This window comes from Chenopodium quinoa, unplaced genomic scaffold, assembly GCF_001683475.1.
Source record: "Chenopodium quinoa cultivar QQ74 unplaced genomic scaffold, ASM168347v1, whole genome shotgun sequence".
Lineage (NCBI taxonomy): Eukaryota > Viridiplantae > Streptophyta > Magnoliopsida > Caryophyllales > Amaranthaceae > Chenopodium > Chenopodium quinoa.
The window spans coordinates 1,094,472-1,113,731 of NW_018742598.1; the positions used below are offsets into that span (position 1 = coordinate 1,094,472).

The following is a 19,260-nucleotide window of genomic DNA, read 5'->3' on the forward strand; positions in this document are numbered from 1 at the left end:
AGAATGATTCTTTTTTATTTTTATTTTATTTTTATTTTTTATGTCCCGAACTGAAAAAACAGCAGGGTATTTATAGACGAAATGAGAAGGGTTTTCCCCGAAACCCTAGAAGTGATAAGCACCGCGGAATAACAATAAATAAACACCGTTTCACGGCGTGTGCAAATACCTGACACAGCATAAAGCACCGTGACTTGTCAGCATATGCCGCGCCGTGGCGCTTTGCCTTGATGCGGTAAATTCATTTTTTAGGCGTTTTTAAAACTGTGACAACTTTTGATCAATAACTCGGAATAAAGAATATAATATATCGTTAGAAATATTATTAATTATAATTTCCAAATCAATTATAATCTGGTCAAAATATTTTGTAGATTTTAATATATGATCGTTTTAGTGAAAGGGTGTCGGTTTTGGGCCGAGTTTAGTGTTTTGCTCATATCTTCTTCGTTTTAAATCGGAATTGGGCTTATGATATACCGTTGGAAATATTATTTCAATTTCTATCCAAAAAAAATAATATTTGGATCAAAATTATAGGGCTAAAAAATAATTTCAGCTCTGTTTTGTGATGTGGACACGAAAAGTGGAAAATAAGTTACGGTTTGGGAAATGGGTTAAGAATTGGGTTGGTTTATGAAATATATTTAATTGAATATGGGTTTAAGCACTCCAAATATTAAATAATCAAACCGAACAATAATGGAGGTGAAAGTTTGTTCATCATTGGTTTTGGTTTTGGGGAGACATTTTTAGGTTTCTACAATTACAGATAAGCTTAAATAATATGAAAATTATGCAAGGCAATGTTAATTGTGCTTAATACTCACAATTTAAATGATTTAATTGTGATTTTCATATATAAAATGAATAATGATTTGTTAGGCAGTATTAAACTTGGTTTTCTTAATAGAGGGAGCAATTGTTGTTGTTGCTTATTTAAAGCTAATAAATGGAATATCAAAAACAAACTCAGTAAGGTTGTAACAGCTACATTTACTATTGCATTTAGTTTATGAAATTTAAGCATGCTTTGCCTTACTGCTCTGTTTCATGTGTATGTGGTTAGTGAAGTTAGTGAAAGCAGTGCGCAGGGTGCACGCAGGAATAACACAAAAACATCACAGTCCAAGGAAACTAAAAAAAACACGTGCTCCGAAAAAGAAAAGTATCCATGTTTTATTGATGGTTCTTTTGACTATTATTCCATGTGCATTAGACAATTTTTTACTTTTAAAATAATACTTATCAGAAGAACCAACTGTTGTTATTAGTCAACCACTTCCATCAGCTTCTTTACAAATGGAGGCTCCTCATTACTGTCCTAAATGCGGAGCTAAGAAGTTTCAGTATGAATGGATCCACTTTTGCTGTGGGAATGGAAGTATTAGAATTTCTACAAATGATTTTCCTGCTCAACTTCATCGTGTCTTTACATCTCAAGATAAGGATGCATTGCACTTCAGGTAGTATGTTCGCATGTACAATAACTTTTTTTCATTTTGCTCACTTGCAGGTGACTATAATGATAAGACTCACAAAGGAATTTATGTTTTCTTATTGCATGGTCAGATTTATCACAACTTGCCTGATTTGCTTCCTTAAAATGAAAAGCCTAAGTACATGCAGCTTTATTTTTCAGTTTGAAGTTATACATAGAAAAAAAACACTTTTCTTGAGGTTAGGGGAGACATAATAGACATAGAGATGCGGGTCACAAGTGCAAACCCATATGCTCGCTTCTTCAGATCATTAAGAGAACTGACCATAACTAATACTACACAAATTGTCATTAATCAAAGTACATTATTAGACTAGCGAGTGTATAATGCACCTTCAACTGGATGAGGTGGCTGCTATATGGCCTGATATCATGTCTTCTAGTGATTACAATAGTCCATATATAGTTGTGTCAGGAAAATCAACTAAATCTCATCGGATATATCACTATTATGGATGCTATGATCCATTACAGTACCTTCTTCTCTTACCATATGGTGATTGGGCTGGACTCCAAGTTTGCGAAAGATTTACAAAAGTTCATGGCAAGAAGCCTTGATGGATGTTAGTCCTATTTCTTCATTTGTTGTTCATTCAGAAGAGGGTTTATTAGAAGAAGAGGCTAAACGTAAGTATTTAGTAGAAAATAAATTGCTTTACTATTTCAATATAACATATATGCATTGGTGCACACCTAAACTTATTTGACAGTTTTTTTTGCATACAAGTTCAGCAAACTCTTTAGGGAGCTCTAACATGCATATATCTCCTAGAGAATACCATGCTTACAAGTTACAGATCAGGCAAGGGAACATGCTTCTTCGTGGAGGCCGATGTTTCCATCAATAAATTGTTGATATGTATGTCAAGATTGAAAACACAAGGCTTGATTTTTTTAGGAGGAATCAACAAGAAATAAGAGCAGATTTGTATTAAGGAATTTTGGATACTATCGAAGATAAGGAGAAAAGTGCGAACAATATTAGTCGGCAAGTTATATTGCCACCAACCTTTATTGGTGGGCCTCGTGATATGAAGAGGTGATATTTAAATGCTATGGCGCTTGTTCAGCGGTTGGGAAAACCAGGTCTCTTTGTTACTATGACATGCAATGTTAAATGTCCAGAAATAACAGCTGAGCTCTGTGATAGTGAAACTGTAGCTGATCAACCAGATGTTGTTACTCGTGTTTTCAAAAGCAAGGTAATTGCTCTGAAAAAACAAACCATGGAAGAAAAGGTTTTAGGAAGGTGGAATCTATGGTATATATATGTTGTGGAATTCCAAAAAAGAGGCCTACCACATGCTCACTTTCTTATTGTTTTAGAGCATGGGTATGGCTTACAGGCCCTTCAGATTATGATAAATTTGTTAGTGCAGAAATTCCTTCTATTAAGTCTCCTCAGTTACGCAAATTTATTCCAAGGCACATGATGCATGGCCCCTATGGTAGTTTAAATCCTTATTGTGGATGCATGAAAAAGAAAATTGGGGATCATGTTGTTTGTAAATATAAATACCCTGTAGGGAATATTTCAAGCATTACCCCTAGCTTAAACCCCACTGTGATCATACACTTAAGCATGGTGGCGTCCAAAGGAAAAGAAGATAGAGCAAAAGAGTCGCCAATAAGTTTTAGGAACTTGTAAACCGTTCACGAGGTGAAGGTTACACCCCTTAACGATCCAAGAGATCGTTAACTCCAATAGGTCTGGAACCATGACTGGTAGTTCGGGGATGAAGGTACAAACCCAACCTAAAAGAGATTGAACCTGTCTTAATAATAAGCCTCTAATTTATTCCGATTGTATTCATGTGCGCTTTCTGATTAACATGCAATCATTAGGTTTACCCTAAACCTGTTTAATCTATGTTGGTTGAATATTAATGCACAAACAAAACTATTATTGGCGATCAATTGAATTATAATCATATTAACCCTAAACAAGATTATCAATTATCTTATTAAGCGTGATTACAAGTACAAATTCTCTTTAAACATGCATAAAAGGCGTGATCAAGAAATAACAATAAAAATCAAGCAACATAATAATCAAATTATATATAATCATAATAATTATAAAAATGTCAATCATAATTGAAGTAATCATGTTAAAAATAAAGCATAATAATAACAAGATCCTAGGCATGACACTAACAATATTAATAACAAACCCTATCATGTCACTAAACATCAAAGATCAAAGCTTTAACCCTAACATGATACCAACAAAAATATTAGGAAGAGAATAGGAAGCATCATAATAATCATAATTGTCATATTTGATATTAGAGTTATTACCCTAAACATGATACTAGGAAGATCAAAACGCTCTAACATGACAGTAGGAATCATAATAACAACCTAGCATGATTTTTATATCATAATATCAATAAATAAATTAAAGCACTTACTTGGATGGCTCGTATCTCTTTCTAGTAACAAAATACACACGTTAGTAACTTCAAGGAAAATAATAATTAAAACAATTAAATTAAATAATTGAAAGAGAGATTTGGGACCAAACCCTCAGAAATTAAACCTTTAACGTCTAGGGCGAAGGCAACTTCGAACTTGGCTAGTTGTGTCTAGATCTTGTGAATGCGGATTTTTGTAGACAAAGCAAGAGAGAGAAGAATTCTGAAAAGCTAGAGAGAATAAGAGAGTTGATGATATTTGATGAGAATTGATGATTGAAAACGGAGGTTTTAGGAGGCTATTTATAGAGAAAATCAGTAAGATGAATAAAAAACGAATCAGAGTTTCAACGAGAATAAAACACGATTAGTGCCAAACGCTGGTCATTAGCGCCAGGCATTGAAGGTTAGCGCCAGGCGCCAAGCCTTGTCGTCAGGCGCTAATGCTTGTCGTCAGGTGCTAATAATCAGTTTCACGCATTTTTTGTTTTTAACATATCTTTTTATTCGAAAGTCCAAATAAATCATATAATGTGTCTTTCGAAAGATATTGAAGTCTAATTTTCAACCCAATTTGAATCAGATTAAAATCTTTTGTAGATAAAAAGAAATGGCCGAAATAGTGGAAGGGTGTCAGTTTTGGATAGAGTTTCATATCTAATTCATACTTTTCCGTTATAGCTCGGATTTAATATTATAATATATCATTGGAAAGATAATTTCAAGATCTAACCAACCATATAAAATTTGGATAAATATTATGAGGCACGAAAATAAAATATGAATATATTTCACTTCGTACAAAACAAGGATTATAAAAAGGAGTAGTTTTATTCAATTTCAAACTCTTTGAAACATAATTATCAATCCTTATAGCTTTAGGAATGATAATTAATAATAGGCCCTCTTCTAGATCATTCGGCCGCATATAAAAACCAAAATGGGCCCAGTTTAGTATTTTGGCCATAACTTCCTCATTATTCATCGGAATTGAGCTTATAATATATCGTTGGAAAGGTATTTTCAATCCTTATCAAACTACACCATTATTGAACCCTTATCATGGACTAAACTAAACTGTAATGCACGTTTTTAAAAAATAAGGTAAGAAAAGAAATATTTTCAAAAACAGAAAGAAGAGATATTTTAATAAAAACATCCTCATCACTAGACTTTTCACACTTTTGATTTGTTCGATAATCAAATGAAATGAAAGTTATTCATCACTGGGTTTGGATTTGGGGAGACACATTTGGGTGTCTACATACCCTAAGTCATATGTTGAAGAAACCACTACTAATGTTGATGGCTTTCCATTGTATAAAAGGAAAAACACATGGGAGCATGTAAGGATTTGTGGTTCCAATCTTGATAAGCGATGGGTCATTCCTTATAATCCATACTTATCATTGCTATTTGACTGCCATTTAAATGTTGAAGTGTGTTCTACTATTCAAGTAGTGAAAGACCTCTATAAGTACGTTTACAAGGGTCATGACTATTTTTCTTTTAATGTTGTTGGGGAAGGTAATGAGGGTGTTGATGAGATGGAGAGTTTTCAAGCTGGTAGATGGGTTTCTCAATGTGAAGCAGCTTGGAGAATATTTGGGTTTGATTTGTTTGAAATGACTCCTATCATGTTGTTACTAGTGCACTTGCCAAATATGCAGACTATCTACATAAGGTCTCATGAACGGCTTGATTCAATTGTTGAAAATGAGTAAAGAAGCAAAATTACTTTGATAGAATTCTTTAGCATAAATGCAGCCATTCCTAGGGGTATAAGTCTTCGATATACTGAAATGATTGCAGAATATAGACGGGTTAGCAGCCATAAGGTTTGGGTTAAAAGAAGATACAAAAAAAAATGTTGGTCGGATGGCTTTTATGGTTTCTACGGAAGGAGAGCATTTCTTTTTGCACCTGTTGCTTAGTAAAGTTGTCAGTCTTGTGTCATTTTATTATCTTAAACTGTTGATGGATTTTTATACTCAATCTTTCAAGAGGCTGCTATCAAGCAGGGATTGTTTCAGGAAGACAATGCCACCACTGCTTTCTTGGAGGAGGCAGCAACACAAATGTCTTCAGCAATGAAGTAACTCTTTGCAACCATGTTAATCTTTTGCTAGCCAAGTAAGCCAAATGCGCTTTGGTTGCGTTTCTATAGTTCATTGTGTGAAGAATTTAAACATAAATATCCTAATTGCTCATCTAAAGTTATGAAATTTATTGTGAAGGAATTAGAGAGTAGCTTAGAAGCCATAGGAAGGTCATTGGAATATTTTGGATTTGACCATTTGATTGATGAAACAGATGATAGGTTCCATGTCACAAAAGATGTTGCAGATGCTCTAGAAGCACCTATTCCTCAGGTAACTGCATTTCACAGCATTATGTGTCATATCCTAGATGGTGAGCCTGGATGTTTGATAGGCTTATCGCGTACCTAACAAAAATAACCTAACTATTCCTTCTAACTGTGTAGTAGGGCAAGTAAGGATCGAATCCCAAGAGACTATGGTTCATTCAATTAATCAGACTCAATTAATCACTAAGCACGTCACCAATCAATAATGGATGATAATAATCAACTAATATATTAAATAACACAATTAACTAGAGGAAATATTAATCAATAAACTAAAGCATCCAAGATCAAGCATTACCACGATTATGATTGATAAACTAATAAATCTACCCCCAATATATAAATCAATTGACAAGAAGAAAAGCAATCCCTAATAATAATACCAAAGGTCTCTTCCAAGTTATCAATGGCTTCCCAAATTAACTATCAAGCCTACTTCCGTGGAATCAAGCGAATAAGGGACATTAAACACCATGCCTAGATTCCTAATTATTCAATCATCTACTTCCGTGATGATCTTCAAACCCTTAATTGGAATAACCTAATCCCGTTAATACCCAACTTCCGTTGCAATAAGAACAAAGGGATGATAACAATACTAATTATTCCTAATCTAGTATTGGCATAAACACAATCAATTAAGCATGTCAATTGGGATTATTATTGGGGAATTTAAAGATCTACTTTATACATCAATCATAATCGAGCTTAGCAAGATCCCGGATTAAGGAAACTACTCACACATCATAATAAAATCAAAATCAAGTTCAAAAACAAGAAACAGTAAAGAAAACATATTTAGAGAACAGTGAATATCAGAAAAGAGTGAAGTAAGATAAATACCAATTACTCCAATTGAAAGAACTCAAATTGTTGATGAACAATTGATTAATCTGGGATTAAAAGATTGAAATTGCTTAAAGGAAATAAAACTAGGGTTCTTGAGAGTTTTCTAGGGCTTAAGGAGAAAAACTAATGAAAAACTCTCTTTAAAAGTTAATTACAAAAGGGTATTTATACCCTCAAAAGATAGAAATTCGGAAATAGCTGAAATCGCGCAATCTTGAACATCGCCCGGTCAGACCGGGCAAACCTCGCCCGATCGGGCGGAGGAAGGCTGCGTAAAATACGACAGTTTTCCTTCTTTGCCCGGTCAGACCGGGCGAACCTCGCCCGGTCGGGCGCGCGTAACACGTTTCCAGAATTGCATCTTCATAACTTGACTTCTTCATCGCCCGGTCTGACCGGGCGAAGCCTGCCCGATCGGGCGCGCGTTGCACCGTTCAGAATTGGGCTTCTTCCTGTGAACTCTTCATTGCCCGGTCTGCCCGGGCAAGCCATGCCCGGTCGGGCACTCCACATAAATTGCAGTTCTTGGCTATCAACTCTTCCGAATCTACTAAAAACACGTCCAATTGCCTAGAAACGCTTCATATTCCTGAAAAGCTTACTAAAACAATCGAATACACTAAAGAAGAGATTGTTAGCAAGAAATGGCTCCGTAGAGCTCAAAACCATATAAAATTACTAAGTAAAACCGGGGAAAACCATTGTATAAAACACGTATATCAAATTCCCCCAAGCTAAACCTTTGCTTGTCCCTAAGCAAAGCAATGAATAAATAAATCAATACTTCACCCCAAAAGCAATTCAAATCAATAAATACGATTAAAGGTAAACTCGACAGTTATGCATCAAAGTCAACCAATCAAATCCATCTGACTACTCATCCTGTCTGACAATAGTCAAATAGAGCAAACCACAAGAGCATATAGAATTCAAGACTAGTGTTCACACACTCAACTCTCATTTATGTGGCGAGTAAAAGATATACTCGATCGCTCTCCATCCAACTCCTTTAAATGTGAACAATGCCCTCCCAAACTCACGCACTCGTGTGTTTAAAGAAAACAAGCACTCAACCTAGCAGTCGACTCGAAATATATCAAATCATTCTTTGCATTGGAAAACAACTAATTTCACATTCACACAACTCTATGCACAAAGGTCAGAAGGTCTTCAAAGCTTGTAATGTAAGGCTAGGATAAAAGGTAGGAAATATTTGGGAAAATGTAAGAGTAAAGCTATGCTTAAGGGAGCCAAAATCCTAATAAATAAAACCAAGATCAAAATGAATTAATGACCAAATCATCTCCAACACAACTCAACTCTACCAAAAATTCACCAAACATCCAATTATATTAAAAATTTCCAACACTTAAAATTTCACTCATATATACAAAATATAAAATTATAGAACTTGAGTGAACAAACAAACTTTGAACTCTCCTTTTTTTTCTTGAGCAGCCTTCAATTAGAACACTTGAACATTGAAACAATTTTTTCTTTTGCTCTTTCTTTTCCCTTTTTTTTCATCTCACATTGGAATTTTTTCTTTGCACAATAAATTTCCAATTTTTTCAATCCACAACAATAAGAACAAATAAAAACTTCTCAAATCCACCCAAAATTGTGCAGATTACATGCACACTACAACTCCCTCACCTCACTCACTATTAGCTCCCCCAAGCCAAGCTTGGGACTAGTAACCAATGGGGCTTAAATAGGCTTGTAATGTGGCAAAATAAACAATAAAAGGGCACAAGCAACAACATGGGTAGCAAGAAGGGAACAAATGTATCTAATATCGTCTGAAAGCCACCTAGAGGAACAAATGCCTTCGTCCTCCTCAATGTGCATATTAATGAGTCATGCAAACATTACTCAAAGTTATAAACCAATACTCAACTTCATTGACATACCAGGAACTAACACACATTCCTAACCAAATCAACTAGTCAAGCACTATATTTACAAGTAGTTGGGCAAAATTGACTCATGTTAAGACATCCAAGTAATCAAACATCAAATCATGGCTAACCTATCCACAATACTCGTCATCATATACCAAGAGTTAAAACAATTTTCATGAATGGGGCACAGGGAAGCATGATTTATTATTCATTGGATCGTATTTTTTGTATGTTTTTTTTTTTTTTTTTTTTTTTTTTTTAAAAAAACAACTAAAATAACTACACTAAAATAAAACAAGAAAGATAAGAGAGATAAGGAGAGAGAGAGTACCACATGTACGAAGCAACTCCCCCAAGCTAAATGCGGCAATGGCCTCATTGCAGCGTAAGGAGAGCATAGGAATCTCGACGGCTCCTCAAAAAGAATCGGGTTGCCTCCCGCAAGCGCTTGTTTAGAAGGTCATTAGCTTGACCGTATTCATCCTCATTGAGTTTGTGGTGAGGAAGAGAATGTGATATCTGACTTTTCTTCAATAGGATCTCCCGCTCGATAGTGCTTCACCCTTTGTCCATTGACTTTGAAGGTGCCCCCGGTGTTGTTCCATAATTCAATGGTGCCATAAGGATATGCTTTGTAGACTGTGAAAGGGCCCGACCATCTTGACCTGAGTTTCCCTGGAAATAGTTTCAACCTTGAATTGAATAGAAGGACTTGCTCTCCTTCTTTCACAGAATTTGGAGGGGGAAGTTTCTCTATTACCTCTACTTTGGCTTTGTCCACCTCAATCCCTTTGTTTGAAACTACATGGCCTAAAACGATTCCCTGTTGTACCATAAAATGGCACTTCTCCCAGTTCAATATCAGATTGACATCCTGGCATCTATGGAGCACCTTTGTTAGATTATCAAGGCAAATATCGAAAGATGAACCATAAACAGAAAAATCATCCATAAAAACTTCCATAGAATTTTCTATGAGACCTGAGAAAATAGCCATCATACACCGTTGGAACGTGGCTGGGGCATTACACAGTCCGAATGGCATTCTGCGATATGCGAAGGTGCCATATGGACATGTGAATGTAGTCTTTTCCTGATCACAAGGGCGGATGGGGATTTGAAAAAAACCGGAATATCCATCCAAGTAACAGAAAAAGGAATGGTTAGCCAATCGTTCGAGCATTTGATCAATGAAAGGCAAGGGGAAATGATCTTTACGGGTGGCTTTATTTAATTTTCTGTAATCAATGCACATCCGCCACCCTGTAACAGTTCTTGTGGCAACAGGCTCGCCTTTGTCATTCTTGACAACTGTCATACCTCCTTTCTTTGGTACTACTTGTACAGGACTAACCCACTTACTATCTGAGATAGGGTAGATTATTCCTGCAGCAAGCAATTTGAGAACCTCTTTCTTGACTACCTCCATCATAGTTGGATTTAGCCTTCTTTGAGGTTCTCTAGAGGAGGCATGATCGTCCTCAAGAATGATCTTATGCATACAAAAAGAGGGATTAATACCCTTGATATCATCAATGGTATACCCAATAACATTTCTATATTTTCTTAAAACAGCGAGAAGTTTCTCTAATTCAATGTTATTAAGCTCAGCATTAACAATAACAGGGTATGTATTTTTAGGACCAAGATATGCATATTTAAGATTAGATGGAAGGGGTTTCAACTCTACCTCGGGAGGCGTCGAACTCTCCCCAACACTCGATGTACTAAGGACTTCCTTGACTGGAGCGATGATTGGATTAGCTTTTGCGTCTTCTAGTAGCCTCGTGTACTCCCTTACTTCCCAATCTTCATCATGGATACTCCCTATCAACACCGTTTCAAGAGCATCTTCCTTTTTGATTAGGGGAAGTTGTTCTTGTTGTAGATCATCGAGGACATCCACTTGACAAATAGTTTCACCCATAGACGGATTTCCCATAGCATTCAGTAATGAATACTCCATTTTCTCATCCCCTACTTCAAATGTTATTTTCCCATTCTTCATGTCAATAATTGCACCTGCAGTAGCTAAGAATGGTCTACCAAGAATAATAGGGACATGGGCATCTTCTTCCATTTCCATAACAACAAAATCACATGGAATAAAGAATTTACCAACTCGCAATGGAACATCTTCAAGTATACCGAGGGGAAATTTAACTGACCTGTCTGCAAGTTGCAGAGATATCCTTGTAGGCTTTAGCTCACCCATTTGAAGCTTTTCGCAGATGGAGAGCGGCATAAGGCTTACACTTGCACCAAGATCGCATAGCGCTCTATTGATCTCTATATCTCCGAGCTTCACTGGGATTGAATAGCTGCCTGGATCACCTAGTTTCTTAGGAAGAGTGTTTTGCAGAATGGCACTACATTCTGCAGTTAGAGAAACAGTAGCATTCTCTGCAAGCTTCTTCTTGTTAGATAGCATGTCTTTCAAAAACTTTGCATAAGAAGGCATTTCAGAAATTGCATCCAAGAACGGTATATTAATGTGAAGTTTCTTAAGGATGTCTAGAAATTTACCGTACTTTTTCTCTAACTTAGCCTGGGCTAACCTCTGTGGGAAAGGGACTCTTGGCATGTATGGGGCGAGAGGTGGGATCGGTTCCCGTGGCTTTTCTTGAACATCATTCCTTGGAATTAGGCTGTCTGGATCTCCCGCCCGGTCGGGCAGTGATTGCCCGGTCTGACCGGGCGAAGAAGAGCTGCTTATGTTCTTCTGTTTGTCTGGAATTTCTTCTTGCGCCCGATCGGGCGGACCTTGCCCGGTCTGACCGGGCGAAGAAGAAATTCGCACAGTCCCCTGTTTTTCGTCGACTGCTTCTCGCGCCCGATCGGGCGGACATTGCCCGGTCTGACCGGGCGAAGAAGAATTTTGCAAAATCCCCTGTTTTTCACTCATTCCCTCAATATCTATCGTTGATGGTTCCCTTACGGGAAGGTCTTCCAACTGTTTTCCACTCCTTAAAATTACAGCATTCATGTGCCCCTTTTGTGGTTGCTCTGTTTGGCCAGGAAACGTACCTGGTGTTTTTGAAGATTGGCCGACTTGATGAGCAAGTTGGCTTATTTGATTTTCCATGAGCTTATTCTGGGCTTGTAACTGTTGGATGGAATTATTTGTGGTGTTGATGAAGTTCTCCATCATTAGTTCGAGATTGGATTTTTGAGGGAGTGGTTGCATAGGTTGCATGGGTTGTTGTACTAGGGGTGGTCTTGGTTGAAAACCAGGTGGATTATAATTGTTGTTTCGAGGTGGGGGCGGAGGTGGATTTTGCTGAGCCTGGGTGTTTTTGTATGAGAAATTTGGGTGATTCTTCCAACCTTCATTATAAGTATTAGAATGGGGATCGTATGGTCTTTTAGGGTTGGAATTGTAGAAGGCATTGGCTTCCTCAATTGATACCTCATTCGAATTTCGTGGGCAATTAGGTGCGATGTGACCTTGAGTATTACACATTTGACAAGTTTCTAGCACATTATTAGAAGATCCAGTTTGTAATCTATCGAACTTGCTTGAAAGTGCCTGCACAGAACTAGTTAAAAGAGTTAGAGCATCAACATCTAATTTACCTCCTTTCTTGACACTATTTCGGCCGCCTGGGTGATAGTTGTCATTGGCTGACATCTTCTCAACCAGCTCCTTTGCTTCGGTTGGATTTTTAGTTAAAAGGGAGCCTCCAGATGCGGCGTCGATATAGATCCGGAATTCATGGGTTAGACCGTTATAAAAGGTTTGGATTAACATCCATTCAGGTATGCCATGATGAGGGCACTGTCTCTGTAATCTCTTGAATCTCCTCCATGCGTCATATAAGGATTCTTCATCTGATTGCCTGAAAGTGGATAGCTCGTTCCTTAATCTTGCAGTCTTTTCTTGTCCCAAGAACTTGACCAGAAAAGCTTTTACTAGTTTATCCCATGTATCAAAGGAACCAGAACCCTCATCTCTTAACCATTCCTTCGCCCTATCCCGTAATGAGAATGGAAAAAGGCGAAGTCTAAGAGCATCATCTGTAACACCATTCAGCTTCATAGTGTCACACTTTTCCAAGAAACCATCTATATGATTCACTGGGCAATCAAGAGGTGTGCCAGCAAATGAATCATTGGATATGAATTGAATAAACTGCGGTTTCAATTCAAAATTCTGAGCGGTGATAGGTGGTCTAACAATGCTAGAAAGGAGTCCGGTTGTTGTGTCAGGGATACCGTACTCCAAAAGAGACTTTGTTGCTTGGTCTTCCATATTTCTGTTACCTGCTCTTCTTCTACTTCTTCGTCTTCTTGCAGTCGCTTCAATTTCTGAATCGAGAGGCACTAAGTCGTCTGACCCTGAGCGACGTGTTTGCATACAACAAAGAACTAGGCAAAGAACATCAAAAACACAGGAGGCAATAGCCGAAGCAACAAACAACGCTTAGTAAAAACGAATCACGGAAAATCAATATGAAATCGTTAGTCCCCGGCAACGGCGCCAAAATTTGATAGGCTTATCGCGTACCTAACAAAAATAACCTAACTATTCCTTCTAACTGTGTAGTAGGGCAAGTAAGGATCGAATCCCAAGAGACTATGGTTCATTCAATTAATCAGACTCAATTAATCACTAAGCACGTCACCAATCAATAATGGATGATAATAATCAACTAATATATTAAATAACACAATTAACTAGAGGAAATATTAATCAATAAACTAAAGCATCCAAGATCAAGCATTACCACGATTATGATTGATAAACTAATAAATCTACCCCCAATATATAAATCAATTGACAAGAAGAAAAGCAATCCCTAATAATAATACCAAAGGTCTCTTCCAAGTTATCAATGGCTTCCCAAATTAACTATCAAGCCTACTTCCGTGGAATCAAGCGAATAAGGGACATTAAACACCATGCCTAGATTCCTAATTATTCAATCATCTACTTCCGTGATGATCTTCAAACCCTTAATTGGAATAACCTAATCCCGTTAATACCCAACTTCCGTTGCAATAAGAACAAAGGGATGATAACAATACTAATTATTCCTAATCTAGTATTGGCATAAACACAATCAATTAAGCATGTCAATTGGGATTATTATTGGGGAATTTAAAGATCTACTTTATACATCAATCATAATCGAGCTTAGCAAGATCCCGGATTAAGGAAACTACTCACACATCATAATAAAATCAAAATCAAGTTCAAAAACAAGAAACAGTAAAGAAAACATATTTAGAGAACAGTGAATATCAGAAAAGAGTGAAGTAAGATAAATACCAATTACTCCAATTGAAAGAACTCAAATTGTTGATGAACAATTGATTAATCTGGGATTAAAAGATTGAAATTGCTTAAAGGAAATAAAACTAGGGTTCTTGAGAGTTTTCTAGGGCTTAAGGAGAAAAACTAATGAAAAACTCTCTTTAAAAGTTAATTACAAAAGGGTATTTATACCCTTAAAAGATAGAAATTCGGAAATAGCTGAAATCGCGCAATCTTGAACATCGCCCGGTCAGACCGGGCAAACCTCGCCCGATCGGGCGGAGGAAGGCTGCGTAAAATACGACAGTTTTCCTTCTTTGCCCGGTCAGACCGGGCGAACCTCGCCCGGTCGGGCGCGCGTAACACGTTTCCAGAATTGCATCTTCATAACTTGACTTCTTCATCGCCCGGTCTGACCGGGCGAAGCCTGCCCGATCGGGCGCGCGTTGCACCGTTCAGAATTGGGCTTCTTCCTGTGAACTCTTCATTGCCCGGTCTGCCCGGGCAAGCCATGCCCGGTCGGGCACTCCACATAAATTGCAGTTCTTGGCTATCAACTCTTCCGAATCTACTAAAAACACGTCCAATTGCCTAGAAACGCTTCATATTCCTGAAAAGCTTACTAAAACAATCGAATACACTAAAGAAGAGATTGTTAGCAAGAAATGGCTCCGTAGAGCTCAAAACCATATAAAATTACTAAGTAAAACCGGGGAAAACCATTGTATAAAACACGTATATCAATGTTTTTTTGTAGATGAACCAAGTGGAATTGGGAAAACTTTATTATACAATGCTTTGTATGCTGTGGTGCGTTTGACAGGGAAAATAGTTTTGCCTACAACAACATAAAGTCTTGCACTTTCTAATATCCTCTCTTGAAGAACAACACTTTCAAGATTTAAGATACCATTGGATTTAGAAACATCACTTGCTTGTGATGTTCCTAAACAAGGAAGCTTAGTTGGTCTAATTAATAAGAGAAGTTGTTCTTATCATCTGGGATGAAGCTTCTATGACACGTAGAGAAAATATTGAATCTTTAGATCTATTGCTGGGAGATCTTTGTCATCCTAACCAGCCTTTTAGTGGAAAGGTGATTGTTTTTGGAGGAGATTTAAGCAAGTGTTGCCTATTTTGCCTCGCTGACACAAAAAGAGGTTGTCGGTGTAAGTGTAGTTAGTTCCTACATTTGGCCTCTTTTCACCAAATTTTGATTAACGGAAAATATCTGAGCTAAAGTAGACCTACCATATTTAGCTTTCCTACTTGCTCTAGGAAATGGACAGTTACAATCAATTGAAAATGCTTAAGTTCGACTGCCATAGCATATTATTAAGTATTATGCTCCAGATGATGATCCTAATTCTATGTTGGCTGCAACAATTTTCCCTGAAATTTGTGTGCTAGGGTTTGATAGCAACATATTTAATGAAGGAGCAATTCTCACAGCTATGAATGAGGATGTTGATGCCATAAATGAGTACATGATTGGGTTGTTTCCTGGCATATCTACTATGTATGCAAGTTATGACTCAATACTACTTGACGATATTTCTGCACACTATACCCTTCTGAATTTTTAAATACACTTTGCCTGGGAAGAATGAGTCTTCACCAACTTATACTGGAGATAGGCAGGCCTGTTATTTTATTATGCAATTTAACACCCTCTAAAGGCATGTGTAATGGGACTCGCCTTATTTGTAGACGGTTCCTTTCTAATCCTAGTATTCGCAAAATAGCATTAGGGCATTATAAAGGCACATTCTATATTGTATCTCGAGTGAACTTAAGGTCTTCAGCTTCTTCTATGTATCCTTTTCAGTTTGAACAAAAGCAATTTCCACTGTAATTAAGCTTTGCTATGACAATAAACAAGTCTCAAGGGCAGACACTGAGTCGAGTATTAATATACCTTCCACAACCATGCTTTTCTCATGGTCAACTATGTGTTGGTCTTTCTCGTGCCAAAAGATTTGATAATGTTACTGTCTATACAACTCGACCACCAGCTACTTCTCTTAGAACAAGTGTCAAGAATATCATATCATATGATGTGCTGCGACTAACTAATATCATTTAAAATGTCATGTTCTAGATAAACTTAAATTTATCATCATTTCTTTCGTACATATATAAATTTGAGCAGTTTTTTGGTTTCTAATACATTGTTTATTAAATTGTCTTCGTCTTATCCTTTGATTTTGCAGCCATTGTACGTGTTGATTTGTGAACGTAGCTCGTTTGGTGAGAACATTGGATTTTACATGTTACACTTATAATACTTGAAGTTATTTTGGATATATGCCATCTATTTTGGTCAGTTTTGCAATGGCTAATTTAGCAAAGCGATTTTAAATTGCTACATTTTAATATGATATGTATATGATTTGTATTTTCTCATTTAAGATGGATTTAAAACGATAACTCCATATTATATATTTACCTTTCTTATATTAGTGTGTAGATGTATGTTTTTACTACCACTAAATATTATAATTTTAATTCATATTCTAATAATATTATATTTGTGTCAATTATTTAATTTACAATTATATGTTGCATTAATATTCAACCAATTTAGCTTAATAATAGATTGGAGCAAATTGAATTTTTGTTTGCATGCCTTTGAGATTGCAGGAATCATTTTTCATTATAAGAATCGAGTAAAGGCCAATACAGGCAAATGTGACTCCATGACTCACTTGGTACCATCATCCCCGATCCTCCTTTCGAGGTTCCGAACCATATGGAGTTAGTAATCTCATGGATTATGAATGGGGTGTAACCTTCACGGGTCAATCGTTGTTGCCTATCACTGTCCCTTATCGTGGTTGCCTTTTTATGATCCGGGAACGGTTTACAAGTTCCTTAAAAACTTGTTGGCGGCTCCCTACTTTATTTGTCCCTAATCGTATTTTGTCAATTCCCACTTCCTATGAGTGCCAATCATATTCACACATGCTTAACGTAAGCGCACTTCGAGCGAAGCCTACAATTTGGCGACTCCACTGGGGAGGATTCTTGGTTATTTATCGATTTGAGTGGTCGGTATTTAATTAAGATGAGTTGATGAGACTTGAAAGATTCTTGAAAAAATATTCCTGTGATTAATTTGGCATTTTTGCATATGCATAGACGTTTTAACGTCGCATTTAGGTCTGTCCCGTAGGAAAAATTGAATAACTTGATTGCGTACGAAGGAAAACAGGGCACCAGTCAAATTTTCTGACTGCCATGCCACGACAAAATCTGTCGTGTCACGGTACAGTGCATCGTCTGACGGTGTGTCGTACCGTGGCACGGGAATTTTTGCCGTGTCACGGCAGTCTTAAAATCAGTCCGGTGGCTTATTTTCTCTTCTCACAGTCAACTTCCTTCGATTTTTCTAAAAAAACGTATGTGTTCTACATGCGTCTTAGCCCCGGGGGATTTAAGCTCTATCAACCCAAAAACGCTCATGGCAATAAGGGTTCATCCGAGTTATTAAATCCACCCAAACCATGGAGTCGAGTTCGATTTCATCATGAACTCGCGGAGCCGCCCTTGGCATACACCCTCAAGGGAGGCTGCCTTGCTAACGCGTCCAAACTCTTAATCATGGTACCCTTTTGACACCCAAAGCTTGACCAATAGTTGAACATAGATCTTGACTCTAGGTTGCGAACTTTTTTTTTACATCATCGTGCCTAAATGCTACATGGTTGTTTGGTGCTAACCTTCATGTGTTTACTCTTTTGTTTAACCCATGACCGAGGGTTTTTATTTCCACATAGTAATTAGTACGGACCTAAAATCGATTAAAATCTGAAAAAATCACAAAACAGACCTGGAACTGCGCAACGTGTCACGGCATGTTCTGCCGCGTCACGGTGAACAGCGCCGTGACACGGGGCTTTCTACCGTCTGACGGTAGACTGCACCGTGCCACGACAGTCTGCACCGTGACACGGTGCCCAGGAAACGTGTCCCGCTAGTCCTTTTTCGGTTTTTGTGCGTACGTATGTAGCTTATATGTCCAATTTGGTGTCATGTCTAGCTTTACGGTAAAACACGTGTCCATAACCTCACTTAATCACTCACATATCGTGTTCACACACTTTTTTCTTTATTCGTGTACCACTTTTTGACCGTATTCTAGGGCAGTCTTTTTTTGTGTCTTTTTTTTTCGGAGTAAGTCAGATAGTATCCTCCCATATTTTTATTTTTTTAAAAATAAAAAAAATAAATAAATAGAATTTCAAAGTTATAGATTTTAAAAATAAATTCAATTTTATTTTATTTATTTATTTTTCCGGATGGGTTAAGGTTAATTTCGGTCATTAAAGGTGTGGTTGTTTCGGTATCATAGCACTTGGTCAAGAAGTAGGGGTAGATTGTTACGGTTCGAGTCAATACCTCAACAACCTCTTATACCAAAGAGGCGTACAAGGAAAGCACCACAATCATCTCGACAAGATCCATCTCCAGTCTACTTTCAACCAATGGCTACTAAGGAAGACATCGAGAACATTAACAAGACAATTAAAATGTTGTCTAACATGATGCAGACACTCACCACTAGAGTCAACACGGTAGAGCAAGACAATCAAAACAATGTCACTACCGCTGCAATGGACAAGATTAAGGAACAGATGAGTAAGATTTCTGAAGAATTCACTTATGTGGAATAACCCGTCACCTCTTCGTCCATAAGGGACAAGCTTCCTGAAAAGTTTTCCACTGCTGACATTCCCAAATTCAAACCTACAAATAATCCGCTTTTCCATTTGAAGGCTTTTTCTGCAACCATGGCTGTGTCTATTTTATATAATGTTTTACCCCCGTCCCTTGGTCATAATTAGTAGTGTTTTTGGCCCTTTAGGGCCACTTTTATTACTAATATGTGTTTTCTAGTGTTTTCGTAGTTCTGGTTAAGTTTTGCAGGGAATCGCACCTTTGGAGCATTTTCCCGGGATTTT

General features: G+C 37.3%; 2 protein-coding genes across 2 annotated transcripts; one reads left to right on the forward strand and one right to left on the reverse strand.

The window, feature by feature from the left end:
* Positions 1-2,556: 2,556 nt before the first annotated feature.
* LOC110721153 lies at positions 2,557-5,642 on the forward strand. The gene is made up of 2 exons (XM_021900285.1): positions 2,557-2,762; positions 5,246-5,642. The coding sequence occupies exons 1-2, from the start codon at positions 2,557-2,559 to the stop codon at positions 5,640-5,642; spliced, it is 603 nt and encodes a 200-aa protein (XP_021755977.1).
* A 5,360-nt stretch (positions 5,643-11,002) lies between these two features.
* On the reverse strand, positions 11,003-11,623 carry LOC110721160 (DNA damage-inducible protein 1-like; the record flags this gene model as incomplete). The annotated part of the gene is made up of 1 exon (XM_021900289.1): positions 11,003-11,623. A coding segment is annotated over one exon (621 nt), but the record flags the coding sequence as incomplete, so codon positions are not given.
* Positions 11,624-19,260: the final 7,637 nt, after the last annotated feature.